The following is a 14,496-nucleotide window of genomic DNA, read 5'->3' as shown; positions in this document are numbered from 1 at the left end:
TCGAATCAATTCTGCTTTTCTTTCTTCGTTTCCTTTTGGCTCCGCCGAGAGCCTCGAGTCTGATGGCAAGAAACGCTTTGTTGTTTTCAGTTTCTTTCCTCTGGTGCACATTTGAAGTGGCCCGCAAAACGACATATACAAGAATCAAATTGATGTGTTTCAAGTTATGGATTACTTCAGAAAAATAACTTTCAACACATGTAAAACAAAGTTTAAAAATTGAGTTTGACTGTACACTATATCAGTGGTTCCCATCCTGGGACAGGATATGTCTGCTCTGAGGTTGTCAAAATTAGATCTACTCATGTATAACTACAATCTTACTTACTGGATAATTTATACATAAGTCTGTATATAAAAATATTTATTTTTTGCTACTTAGCAGCAAAATCTTACAAAATATTCTGCTTCAATCCATATTTGTTGGAGTTTAGCCTTTCAAAAACTTTTTACTGCAGTCAACTCTCCCACTTGATGTGCACAAAGGGAGGCCCGTGCCTGTGTTAACGGGGCAGTCTAACAGAAATCTAACAACACCATGAATAACATTTATTTAACCACAATAATAAAAAATCTATTTTGGCTCTAACGCTATTATAGCAAATGAATTAAGTCATTACAAAAAAAGAGATTAGATTATGTATCTGCATTTGCTTGGCGAATCCGTCAAGACAACTTTATTTATGTTGACGAAACTCACAAGTTCTATTCATTAAAGACAGTTGATTTAATAAAAAAGACTAACTCATTTAATTCACTGAATCACTTTATTCAAATTGAGGATTTTATTCAAGGATTTGTAATTTTTTTTAGGGTGATGACGTCAGGGGGTTTGCTTTTCGTAGTTTAAGTAGGGGGGCCTTCAAGGAAAATAGGTTGGGAACAACTGCAATATATGATCATATCGTTATCATACTTCCACTGAAAGTTGATATATAATAATATGGATGAAGCTAGATTAGGATTTTACCTGTGCAATAAGCCAGTCTATGAGCTTGTTGGCCATCACCACTGATTTGTAGGTCCGCAAATGGTAGTCTTTATCCCTGGATGGGCAGAAAAGCAGAAAAACATCATGAGAAGGATTAGAAAAACAACTCTGTGATTCACTTTAGCTGGAACAAACCCAGATGGTGAACATGTGAAGTAGTAATTATTTGGTCTATTTAAACACAAATGGTGATGGAGCCTCAAAGAGGGCTAATAATTCCCACTGTCAGAAAGGCGTGGTCCCTTTTCAAGCACCGGCAGTTGCGTCATAAATCGGAGCGACTTTCTGACAGTTGGTGACAGCAAAACAGCATTCCTCTGAGCGAGGCTGGTAACGGCCCCTGCAGTGCTTGGCCCCGGGGTGCCCCGTGTCACTCTGGTGTTGCTGTTCTCAGTGTAACCCACACTGCAGCACAGATCCCTAGAATGCCGTCTGAAATGGAGCCGTGACTTTTCCCATGAACGCGGGGGCCTCCCCGGGGACGCGCAGGGGCCGAGCTGCAGGCCGGGAAAGTCCAGAACCACCGTGACTTCCACTGCTCCACCGCTTCCACCACATGCAAACACTCACTCAGACACACACGCAACCGCACATACGCATGCCTGTCTTGCACACACATACACACACAGTTCAGACAAGTCAAAAATGACATGTGGGCCAAGTTAAAGTCCAATCTCAGCTGTCTGGAGCTGTTCAGAAAGTGAAGCGTGAGAGGCCAAACGCTGCCCCGTTTCCTCCACAATGGAGCATTCAGTTGCGTAACTGTATTTGACAGCCTGCGTTGGTCTCTGATGAGGACGGTTGTGTTGGTATTAGCCGGTGCCGTGCCATGCATAAACCACTTGGACCAAAAGGAGGACCTCTTTTTTCCCCTGAATGGGATACTTAGAGAAAGGCAGATTGAGGATAGAGCGGCTGGTGCACAGTGAGGCTGTCAAAGTGAAAAATGAGGGGTAAATAGCGGTCCAGTAGGCAGCCATATGTCCAGCATGAGGAAACAGCAGTTTGAGGAGTAACAGAGGGAAAGGTCAGAGAGGTGTTTTTTATAACTTGCTGTCCAAGGAGGAAAGTTTGCCTTGACATTTAGTTAGCGGTAAATGGATGATGAAGGCAAATGTTGAATTTTCAAAGCATTCTTTTGGACTAAAACATGCAGAGGATGTTGAAAGTTCAAGATTTAATCAACTGTCTCAGTCTTGATGAATTACTCGAGTACAGTGCTCCGTATCGGTAGTTATTTTGAAAATCCTACACATGCATCCATAAATATTGAGTTTCTGGAGGACTCGTCAGCATAATGAAGAAAACTCAATATTCATCAGACGCTGAACTGAAATGGCAGTTTTTCCGTTGTGTATGAAGATAATTTGAGTGACCTTCGCTGTATTGTGTGCGTACTGTTCCTCTCATTAACGTACAACTGTGTGTACACACTATTAGCCTATAGTGGACATTTCAAACAGCGCAATCAGATTCCCTGGAGCTTTCTTGTGAGGAAAGCGGGGCGTGGGGTGGGGGGCACGAAGCTGTGTGGGGGTTGCGTAGTGTACGTTCCCAACTTCGCTCCATCTCTCTCGCTCTGCCAGGAAATGATACCTAATTAGGCAGTGGCTGGTCGCTCCAATTAAACTCTGGCATTCCCAGGCCCTGCTGTTATGCATTGTACTGGGCCCTCAGTGGGAATGCATTGCACAGATATGCTGGCTAACAACAAACACACAACTCTAGTACACCAACAAGAGTTTTTACGTCAAGAGGTTTGGCTTCGAAACAAACGCCGATGGACCGAATGCTGCTGACACACACACACACATAATCACCCTTTAGGCCTTTTAGTAGCTGGATCAAACAGAAATGCGTTGAAGCTTCTATGCTGGAATACAAACTGCCCCCCTTCCAGCTATGGCACAGTTTTATTGGTGTGAAATTAAAGCTTTTCTTCGGGCCATTTGAAATCCAGCATAAACAGGCAACCTTGCTGCAGTGCTTTGCGGTAAAACACATTAGCAGCCTGCTCCTCAAACACTGTTCAAATGGAGTTTTTGAAAAAAACAACACAGAGCACCAAAGCATGCCAGCAAATTACTCCTATAAAATGAGATTGCTCCACTTCTAACTCTGTTAGACAAAAGGATGTTTCATCACATGCGCCAGAAACGCTCAAAAAACACCTGTTTCGCATTTTGGGTTTAAGTGATTATTGCATGGGCGCGCTGGATTTTTCTGCTTTCACATGTTTACACTAATTAGCCACTAATATGACAAACTGGGAGGAGCTTACTTTTATTATTCCAAGTATCTGAATAACATATAATGGTACACAGATCTCATTCTGATTTCAGTACTGAAACTTTGAGAACAACAGTGTTGAACTTCAGACATCAAAATTGCTATTTTGATCATGTTGTATGTTGAAGGATTGGAATCAATGTTTGCCTCCTGCAGCACGACTCAGTGTCGGGCCTTTCAGAGCGCAGGATCAATATGCTGTCGGTCACACTCGGTGAAATGTGTAAGACCTGTGTATTGTAGCTGAGTGGCCACTTTAAAATACTTTATAACACAAATGAGGCTGTTTGTATCTGTGGTGAATGGATTGAGCCATGTGACCTAAACTAGACACACAACAATGAAGGAGAAAATGACTAGAAATCACCTGTAGGTTTGGATTTAGAAACAGGGGAAGTGTAAAAACAAGGCAATATCCTTTGATAAAACAATCACAACTCAATGCCCACTTACTAGCGTTTTCCAAGCTTTCAACCTTATTACACGATCTTCATCCCAAAATAGAGTGTGTTTTGTTTTCATGGAGAAGGTTTCTGGACATGCAAGGTCAGTAGCTGTTGAAATTTCATCTACAGCACTTGTAGGACTTCTCATTTGTGTTGGCTTTAAGTGAAAGCTTGACCACAGCCAATAACAAACTTTCATGCTGATGAGGACCATCTGATGGGTTGAAAGCTATGAAAAAGCAAGTAAGAGGGCCTTGAGTGGGGATTGCTTACTACTACTACTTGGGATTTCACGAGAACTGATTCTGTACCAGGTCGATGCCAAAATTCTGAAAACATGGCGGTACACATTTTTCTACAGTACCACAGGTACCGTAAGTACCGGGGATCAGGGCTCGAGACTAATGGTGACCTATCGTCCAGGGAACGATAGAGAATTTCCCTGATAATGCTACACTGTGAACAAGTCTATGTTGAAAACGGCAGGAGGAGAGTTAGTAACATCAGCTTTTAGCAGCCGGTGGGCAGCACAGTCCTGCTTGGCTAAATAACAGAGCTAACAGCAACACATTATGATGTGTTCAAGCTCTATTCAGTAAAAATGAGTATTGGGCGAATCATCAGGGGCTTAATTGTAAATTCACACAGTATACAACTACTACATTTCTGGTATCTAATCTTAACATCCCTAGCTAATACTATTTCAAGAATGAGACCTTGTCTCTGTGAGTTGTCACATTGTTAACCTTACCATCATTTCCCAAAAGGCTATTGAATGCTGAAAATGAACTCTCAAAAGCACTTAGAGAGATTCATCTCAGTGTTAACCATTTACCTGTGTCCCACATGTACCCAGACTATAACATGAGAGACTCAATCTTCCTCATCCCATCTGTGTTTTGAGACTGGGCTGATAAAACCTGCCAAGCTCGATCATCCACAGGCCCCGCCGCACTCCATCACCATCTGTGCCAACTCCTCCCAAGTCAGTTCCTCTTTAAAAACAATGAGCTTTTTAGAAGTAAGAGACAGATGCTAAGCTACTGGGACCCCGAATGGCAGGGTTGGAAAGGAAAATGACCGCCTACCTGATGACAGGAGTGAAGAGGCTGTGAAGACGGCAGAAGAGCCGAACACCCTGAGAAAAAGAAGTGAGAAGTTTTTTGATTAAGTAGTGACAGGGGTGTAAAATGTGATTTATATTAAATTAGGCTCCACTGTTACCTTAGATATGACATCATGCATGTCACTTCTGGGGTGGTAGGTGCCGTCGTCGTAGCGAAAGCGGTACAGTACAGGCTCCGGTTTGAACTGGTGTTTGTCTGTGACTAAAAATGCAATTCAAAACATGAAGAGGTTTCTGAAAGGAGAAGTGCCAGAATGAAAGATGAAAATAAAGTCTCAAACCCTACGGGGGCGTTATTCATCTTGCTTCAAATTTGAAAGTATAAGAGGTTTAAAAACATATTCAAGCCAAGCAGTGCTGCATGGTGAAACAAGCTTTCCAGACAAGAGGAAGGCTCAAACCTCATACTGAGTGGTCACAGATAACACAGCTGCTCAGAGCTCCCTGCTCCTCTTGCTTTAGGGGACTCTTGTCGAAGGCCCTCCAAAACAGTAATAATAACAGTTGGCTCTGTATTCTTGGCCGCAGCCGTGCGGGTTCCATTAAAGGTTTTTTATGAAAAGATATTCTCTCGTTTTTCACATGGGCACTTCTAAACAGCGCTGTGAGAGAGCTCAGAGGGTCTCGCAATTATTCCTCTCTGTCAGGAACGGCTCTAAAGCCCAATCTCATTTCTCTGTGAGGAAGCAATAAAGCACCCCCCGAGTGATTTAAGATACAACTTGGCTCGGGGCCCTTTACTCTTTTGAGGAAATAATACATGCAGAGCAGTACGCACCATTTAGTGTGAATGCAAAGCGTTAGCCGGCTTAAGCCTCATGCACCAAATACACTTGTTACCGAAAGCGACAGAACAGCCACTGAGCAAATACCACACAAACATTACGGCAAGAAGAGATTAACATTTATAATCCCTTACCTAAACATTGTGTCAAGGGAGTGTTTAAATGGGACACCTGCTAAGACATACGTAAATAAGACAGCTGCATTGTAGGCTCCAGCCAAGGGAGTTAAAGTATTGTGTAACCGCCTGTTGAATGAGGAACATTCATTGGACATGACTAGAGGTTAGGTCAGGCAATGAAATGCATTTGCATGCTCTACACCAGTGATTCTCAACCAGGGGTCCTTGAGGGAGTTCCAGGGCGTCCCCAGAAAAAAATGGGCAAACACCAATCACCTCAAAGTAGAAGACTGAAGTTACACGTTAAAGGTGTCATGACGCTGTGTTGTTGGGTGCCAGAATCGATATTGCATACATTTGAGATGACTAACTGTGATTTGAGGCTCTAGCGAGCTACAATATTGGTGAAGCATTTTATAGATGGAGAGAAGATGTTGCTGATAGTTTAGCTTAGCCGTCTGCTAACCGCAATACGTCATCATGTTTAGGCAACTAACAGAAAAGGGGTCTATTCTGATCACATGTTTCACTTCCTCCAGGGTTACCTCCTCAACTGTAGTTGACAACTATATAATTCTGGTCTTGATCATATCTAACAACCAAAATCTTTTCAGATGGAGATCCCTGAGGCAAAATCTTATCAAATGGGGGTCCGTGTCCTAATGTGTATCTGTTTAGACATGAAAAAGGTTGAGAACCACTGCTCCACACCGTGCAGCACAAAGTAAATTAGACTGTGGTAGATTTGGTTATAGATAAGGAACACTAAAGGATGATAAAGCAGGTCTGAGTGGGAGAAAATAAAGGAGAAAACTGCAAGAAACTAACCGTGGTGGATGATGCCATTCTCCAGCAGAGCCTGACCCAGGTGAACCCCTTCCTCTGGGTTGCCCGTCTCACCGATTTCCATCAGCCAAGACACAAACTCACTGGGGAAACACAAGAGACAACGCTGACATTGTAACGCAAGGAATAACACAACAAACACACGCAAAACTCCCATGGGTAATCCCATCACTCCACCAAAGGGAAAGTGTGTGATCAGTAGAGAGACCCTTGTGTTTACCCGTGATAATCTGTTAATTGGGACAAAAAGTGGTGGCCTTTGCCATCATTACAGACAGCCTTTACAACTTGCTACTAACAACATTTACTCTAAATTGCTGTGACTATAGCAACAAACACCATCTTGGTGAAGCGAGGGATGATTTATTTACTGTTGGGGGCCACATCTGTTTGGTAAAACAACCAAGAGGCTTTAGTTTTTGTTTTGTCGAGTTTAACTTTATTTATTTTGGACATTCGATGTAACGCGATGAAATCCGAACAATTTAATTGAACGTTCATGATGGAAAATGCAAAAAACATGTTTTGCTCTGCATCATTTACAACTGGGAAGAGGAAACAAACCAACCGCCAGAACAACAAACAGCCTCTTCTGAGGGCCCAAATGAGCTAAACAGGGTAATTCTCCATAATTCAGTGACTCAAGAGGACAAAATAAAGAAAGAGAAAGAGGGTTGAGGACAGGCAGAGTGGCAGCAGCCTATCTGATTTCATCCTTGATGTCCCGTCTCTCCATAAAAGACAAACAAACACAACCAGCAGCACCACTGGAATCCTGTGGAATTCACTTCCAGGCCATGACGGAGGTGGTCGGGTGTCAGCGCCGAGCCGACCGGGGCAATTACAAACTTTTTCTAGAGAAACAACTGACCAAACACCCCACCTCCGTCACTCTTCTACCACTCATCCTTGGCGTCTTTTCTCTCCGCAACAGACCACAGGGGAAAAACACAAGTCTATAACAACGTCAATTTGTCAAACTCTGTACCTAAACCATGGAAGGAAAAACACCCTGAAAGTCTGGACTATGAAGTTCTCATGGCCTCGAGCAGATCAGGGTCACATATATCTAATAAACAGTTTCATGCAATTGAACTCTACATGTGGAGCGGGTGCAAAATTTAGGTTAATTGTTGACTCTAAATTGCCCGTAGGTGTGAATGTGAGTGTGAATGGTTGTCTGTCTCTATGTGTCAGCCCTGTGATGGACTGGCGACCTGTCCAGGGTGTACCCCGCCTTCGCCCAATGTCGGCTGGGATTGGCTCCAGCCCCCCCGCGACCCCTAACGGGATAAGCGGTTGCAGATGAGGATGAGGATTAGCAGGAATGGAATATAATATTTATAACTATGTTTTTGCCAGATTTCACAATTTACGGTTTACTTTCTAGACATGACCGCAAAACCGTGGTACCGCCAGCTGCCGTCTGTCTTCCGTTGCTCCTAAAGTAGTGTTAATATGGTAAGGATGGCCTCCGAGCGGGGTGAACGGCGTTGAATTTCAGAACCACAGTTCTGCACTAGGCAGCTCACGTTACCACATTCTTGGAAAAGGAGGAGTGATCGGAGAGGTACTCAGTTGGTTGCGATCTGCAACCACACCACTAGATGCCGCAAAATCCTACACACTGTACCTTTAAGTTTCTCCACGCCACAACATTAAGATAATCAAATCCCAGACGTTATCTACTTTTGTATAATATCGGTACAGTATATTAACTGCTCTATGAACGAAATGGTGTCCACATCCACATGCAGCAAAAGCTTTTTATTCAGCTTCTGCTTAAATGCATCATTCGTGTGTGCCAATTGAGCAAAAGGCGTATTTTAAGTAATGTCAGAAAGAAAGAGCGGAGGCTGACAAAGACAAAGGGCATTTCTTGCAGGATGCCTAACCTTTTCATTGAGCTCTAAAAGGGCTTTTCATCAACATCTATCACAACAAGCAGACACTCTTGTCTGCCATGTGCAGAAAAGACACACGCTTTGAACCTCTTCTGTTTTTTTTCGGTTTATTCCAGGTTTAGAATTGGACGACAACTGCAAGCTAGGTGGCTGTCACACACATTTTCTTTGACGAATTACGCTGTCACAGGAAGCAAACCACAAATGCGATTGTACCACTTAAATGGGAGGAGCGCGAGACCCAAAAATAGCCTTTGGCCTTAAAAAAATAAATAAATAAAAAAGAGAAAGAGGAGGCGTGGAGAGAGAATAAAGCATTTCACAATGGAGGAAGTGGGTTGAAGTTGAAGCCATAGGCAATGTGGCTTTCATCAGAGACATACCATGCTGGATCCAATTCACCAATTACGCCTACGTGTAATCATCTCCATAATCATCTCAGACAGGGGAAGTACAGAGGGGCTAGAGATGTCTTTTCCCCCTCAAGCGGTCATCCAGGTGTAGGCCAAGTTGTATATAAAAGGGAAAGGTTTCCCTGAGCTGCTTTCTCACCATATGATCTCCTCAGACTCAACGAGGTGCCCACATATGACCAGCGTTTGATCCGCTTAATCTTTTTAGCTGACAGATCCATTCCTCCTCCAGACCGCGAGGGATCTGGTGTCTGCGTGGACCAAAAGGAGAAAGTAACTCCTCATTCCAAACCACCATGCGATGTAACATGGCCACAACTATGCCCAATTGGACTTTTTGGTTGTTTTTTTTCTCCCTCTCCATGCTTTTAAAAATAACAGGGATTTTGAGCTGGCTGTTTAAGCTCGGGTGATTTTCGATGTGATTATTACCAGTCAAAACATCTCTGTAAAAATGTTAAACAAATGGAAAACATGGGTCATTCTGAAAAGTAGCGGGGCGTTTACAAGGCAAATTTGTTATGGGATTTCAAGAGTCATGATAAGAGCACAGTTTAAATAACATCCCACCAAGATTGTCTCGTGAAAATGTTTTATTTTTTATTCCCAACCCATTTTAAATTGCATAGTGTCGTCACTCTATAAAAAAGGCCGTTGCATACAATTTTCATTTTCAAACACGGAGAGCTCTTCTGCTGCAGCCAGATGTTTGCAGATTTTATTATCCTGATCCAGCTTTGTCACCCTCTAAGTCTTACAATGTGTGCGTCCCCCCTAAAGGCCCTGCAGTGTGGGGGGAATGGAGTTAAGAATTGAGCTTACAGGTTTTTGTGCTTTCCCAGTTCAGGAGAGAAAGAGGTGTGATATCCCATCAAGAGTTCCTGTAAAAAAGCTTTCAGGCTCAATGAAAGGGACATCATGATCACATGGTTCTGGTTCTCACGTACATCAGTGATTGGAGTTACAGTCTGTGCCCCCTAAATATTGAACTTTGAAGTATTTAAAGGAACAGTGTGTAGGATTTCGCGACATCTAGCGATGAGGTTGCAGATTGTAACCTCTCCCGTGTGGCAACCGTGAAGAGGAACTACGGTATTCTGCAGCTCCTCAAGACCGACAGAGGTTTTCCGTATCTTCTTTCCCGGTGGCTAGGTGGAGTAACGGCGGGGGTTAACTCCGGAGCAAGTAACTCCGGCCCAAGTAGGAAAAGTTAAACACAGTGTTCGGTTTGTCCGTTCTGGGCTACTGTAGAAACATAACGGCCAGCTCCGGGAAGAGGACCCGCTCTCTATGTAGATATAAACGGCTCATTTTAAGGTAACGAAAACACAACAATTCTTATTTTCAGGGGATAATACACTAAAGGAAACGTACTTACAAAACACACAATATTATATTCCATTTCTGTCAATAGAGCCCCCTAAATATTGAACTTTGAAGTATTTAAATTCTAAACTCAAAGAGTGTTTCTGGACGAGATTAAACTCTGGCAAACTCAGTTCAAACCAACTTTTTTACTCATTTACTTGCATGAAATCATGGCAAGCCGATGTGACAGCAAGACATCTACATCTTATCATAAAATGGAGATGTCTTTTATGATGAAAGCAAAATACCGAAATGGGGGCATCAACTCATGCATGCTTAAAATAGCTCAAGGACAGGATTTTGAGCGAAGCACCCTTTACAGTGAATATTCTCACCTATCAGCCGGTGGAGGATAGATCGGCATGTTTAGACTTATTAAAAGTAAAGATGAAAGGAAAGTGCGCTGGGATACTATAGGTGTGGAAACTCAAGGACACAGAGAAACGATGAACATGTTACACACACACATACAGCTGCCCTCTGGCATAATGGGCCCTCTGCTGCAGTTACCTCATGGATTCCTCAGCAGAGAGCTTATTGTAATCTAACATGGGCGAGGCAGTCAGCTGAGCGGCACAGGGATATCTCCCTGTGATTTACGACTGGCATTCAATGGCCGATCCGTCCCCAGACACCACACCAATAATCCTTAAATAAGATTCATGGGCTAAATCTGGCTGGATTTGATTTTCCCATGACTGAGACCGCAGATATACATAACACACAGCCTTCCTGAACAAAAAGCGCCGACGCTTTCATCTTCCCAGCTGCTGTCTTTAGAAATTTCATGCCAATTTTAAAAATGAAAGCATGGATGAAGAAACTGATCTATGTAACAAAAGTGTTCTGTGTAATCTGCTCATGTAATATTACCATCTGCTGTAGGTGCTAGTATTATTGACTTTACAATGTACAAGGCCTCTCTAGCCACTTTTCATCATATATAATGACCTATACATCTGAAAATACACAGACTTATTCATTCTGGTTTATCTCACGGCGCAGTCATCCACTTTGACACTCACTCCCTCACAGTTAGAGAGCTCACACCGATGTGACACAGAGGAAATCACGAGGGCTGAACGCTCGGCAGCTTCCTCACCGGACAAACCAAAGTGTCGAGGTTTAGCGGCGAGAATCTTACCTTCCCAGGAAGCACTTGGGGAAGGTGGTGAGCTTGCGTTTGCGGTCCTTAATGAGGTTACCCTTGGTCATGAGGTGGTAGAGCTTCTCTCCCTTCTCTGACACCATCACCCACGTATCCTGCTCCATGCCGAGCCTCAGACCTATGCAGCAGAGGAGGGACGGAGGGAGGGTGCATAAAAGCCTGTCAACATCATGGCATTAATAATCTTTGCACTCCTAAACTAGATGTGACATCAATTACTAGTTGGAGAAGGTTAATGTCTCCTAATTTCACAAGATAATTAGCAGTGTCTGTACTAATAGTCTTTAATGACTGACACTATGACGAGTTTATCATGTACACAATCACAAAATGGGTAAAATAGAGCGAGTGACAATCTGCTAATCAGTTTTAACACCCTTAAATGTGTTATCAAAGACACACACAAAATCACTCACTCTTTCTTTTCACTCTTAGCACACAGCTAATCGGAGCCGGGATTTACTCCCTTGTTTCGTTATTCAGGTTAAATTGTTCTGTATTGATTTTCCCAAACACAGCATATATTCTCAGCTATTTGATGCAAGACAGATGTCGAGAAGAAAAAATAGAAAGGGGGAATGAGTTTCCCCCGCTGACCGACCCCCACCCTGATAACTGATATACTCTTACTTTTCCTCCGCTCCCTCTCTTTCATGATGGCCTCCAGCCACTCCTGCTTCTCCTCCGGGGTCTTGGCCATGCAGACGAACCACTTGTTCTTGGCCGTGTTGTGGATCTTCCAGCCGTTGTTTACGATGTTCCCGCTGCTGTGGTAATCAGCTGTAACACACAGACACGAGTTTGACTTCACTAGTTTTATGAACGCCACAAATCCAACTTTTTTTTTACTCATTTAGGCGAAGAGTAGCCTGAAGGAAGGGAGGGATCATCCATCAGTGGTCACACTGATCATGACAGTATAAAAGGTTCTGTTGGGAAGTTAACAGCAAACAGAAGTTACCGCATAAAACGCAGCAATAACACAGGGCACAACTCCAAAGACTTGCTTCAGAGAAAACAAAGCAAAATAACGTGATAGCGACAAGAAGAGGAAATAGGACAGAACAGACAACACATTTCTTATACAGTAATGTGTGGTCTATTTTCCAAAAACAACATCCATCATAAAACTATTAAGAATAAAGTCCTTTATCTTGGTGCAAACACTGCTGTGGACTCAGCTCTAGTGCCGGCTCTCATAGCCTCTTTATCGAGTGCTTCATTGATTATCGTTCTTCTCCTTTAATGAGATAAACGACAGGACACACATGCAGAAGAAGAAGCATCCATCAGCATTATTTACTACTGAGTGTTCAGAATGGTCCCACAGAGACAATGGCTACTTGTGATTCATTACCTATACGCTCAAATATAGACGTTAAGACTGTAAAGAAAAAGCAAATGGAAATGAACTCTTGACCGTAAGTTGAATCTCCGTCATTATTTCCATCTCTTAGGGAACATTTCAAATGCTTCACCGTCTGACCTCTGATTTTCTCCCTCCACGGGTGTAACAAAAAGCAAACCATTACAATCATCAATTACAATCACGTCTAAAAGCATCTACAGTGTGGTGTCCTTTATATGGTATGCCTCGAGGGCGTTTTTCAACCTCAGGCAGCAAGTGTGTGCCTGGGAAGAAAGTCGCAGCGCTTTCATTGCGTAGGAATCCAAGCTAAAATACTCCTGTTGCCCCGGATTTCAGATTGAGATCTCCCGCCTGTGGTGCAGAACACCCAGGAGTTACTGCGCTGCCGCCTGCCTCACGTGTTTATCCTCTCTCTCCAGACCCAAACCCATCCATCTCTCACCAAAAAACACCCAATATTATGACCCATCTAGGTCCGCTGGAGAGGAAATGATGGCTTCTACAAATATAAATGATAATCAGTGGCTATGTGAGGCCAAGAGACACAAGCGCTCGAGTTCACCAGCAGCAGCACAGTCCCAAGAATATGTAACTATAGATGTCTAAAAAAATGTTTATAGGTAGATCTTATTTTTCCATCGGCGATCCAAGTATAAAATCACATGTTGTCAACGTTCCTGTGTGGGTTAGTATGGCATATTTTAAAACCGCAGGAGTGCTGAAATAAAAAATCCCAGAGAAGAGGAGAAAGAAAATCTAACTGTGTAAACATATATTTGTCCAAAATAAATGTTGAACTTTTTACAGGACCACTCACCGGTGCCATCATCCACATTTTCTACCTCCATCACCTCCGTGTTGATTCTCCCTCTGAACAGGTAGCGAGGACCCTCTGTGGCCGTCTTGCTGTTTTTTAAACGCCTTGAATAGAGAGAATAAGCTTTAATCATTTCATGTTATTGCTTACTGAGAAATTAGTATCACTCACAGTTCATTAAAGAGACTAATTATAATCATCTGATGTTTGTCCAAGTGTACTAACCAGTTATTGAATTTAAGGTCAGAGCAACACACTTCATTTTCTTTCTTTTGTCATGAATGGATCTGCTTTTATGCACTACCTGCAGATACTACACTGTACACAGCACGTACAGTAAAAAGTAAATCCAAGCAGGTGGTAGCTTGGTTGGTGGCGGGTAAACAAAGCCTGCCAAAAAAAACACGTACAATGGACGTAGCAGCATTGTTATCAGCTGCATCAGTAGCTCAGTGTGAGCAGCACGGATCTGGCAAGTGAAGAAGCACAACAATGGTCGGCAATCAGCAAGAGTTTCCTGACTCAAATTGCACTGATCATAATAAATGTCACATTATTTAATATATTTCCTCAGAAACTACCTGAAAGATAAATCTACCAGGAAAAAAAAGAGTCCACAGATGGTGGTTAATATCTGCACCTAGACTAATCACATGTCCCCGTTTCCCCAGGTTTAAAAAAAAAAAAAATCCTTCTCTCACGTGTCTCCTCTACCGCATAACTTCTTTCAACTCCCTCACAAAAATGCTTCCCACAGTGCACTGCTCTCTTTTCTTTAACAAAGTAAAGGAACTTGCGCAGTGAATTATTTATAAAGTCCATGCTCTAAATGTTCTGTAGGAGTACAGAGACGGA

At 42.8% G+C, this 14,496-nt stretch overlaps 1 protein-coding gene across 2 annotated transcripts in view; it reads right to left on the bottom strand.

Annotated features, from left to right (window-relative positions):
- prex2 (phosphatidylinositol-3,4,5-trisphosphate-dependent Rac exchange factor 2) overlaps nt 1–14,496 on the bottom strand; it is a 97,822-nt gene that overhangs the window by 55,760 nt on the left and 27,566 nt on the right. For both annotated transcript variants that reach the window (XM_074621443.1, XM_074621444.1), the window contains exons 8-14: nt 13,642–13,745; nt 12,086–12,235; nt 11,432–11,573; nt 6,585–6,685; nt 4,951–5,054; nt 4,815–4,864; nt 971–1,046 (exon numbers count right to left, since the gene is read on the bottom strand). In XM_074621443.1, the coding sequence (XP_074477544.1) occupies nt 971–1,046; nt 4,815–4,864; nt 4,951–5,054; nt 6,585–6,685; nt 11,432–11,573; nt 12,086–12,235; nt 13,642–13,745 (727 nt within the window). The remainder of the gene's footprint in view (nt 1–970; nt 1,047–4,814; nt 4,865–4,950; nt 5,055–6,584; nt 6,686–11,431; nt 11,574–12,085; nt 12,236–13,641; nt 13,746–14,496) is intronic.

The sequence above is a fragment of the Sebastes fasciatus genome, chromosome 21 (assembly GCF_043250625.1).
Source record: "Sebastes fasciatus isolate fSebFas1 chromosome 21, fSebFas1.pri, whole genome shotgun sequence".
NCBI lineage: Eukaryota > Metazoa > Chordata > Actinopteri > Perciformes > Sebastidae > Sebastes > Sebastes fasciatus.
This window is presented reverse-complemented; position numbering and strand designations above follow the sequence as displayed.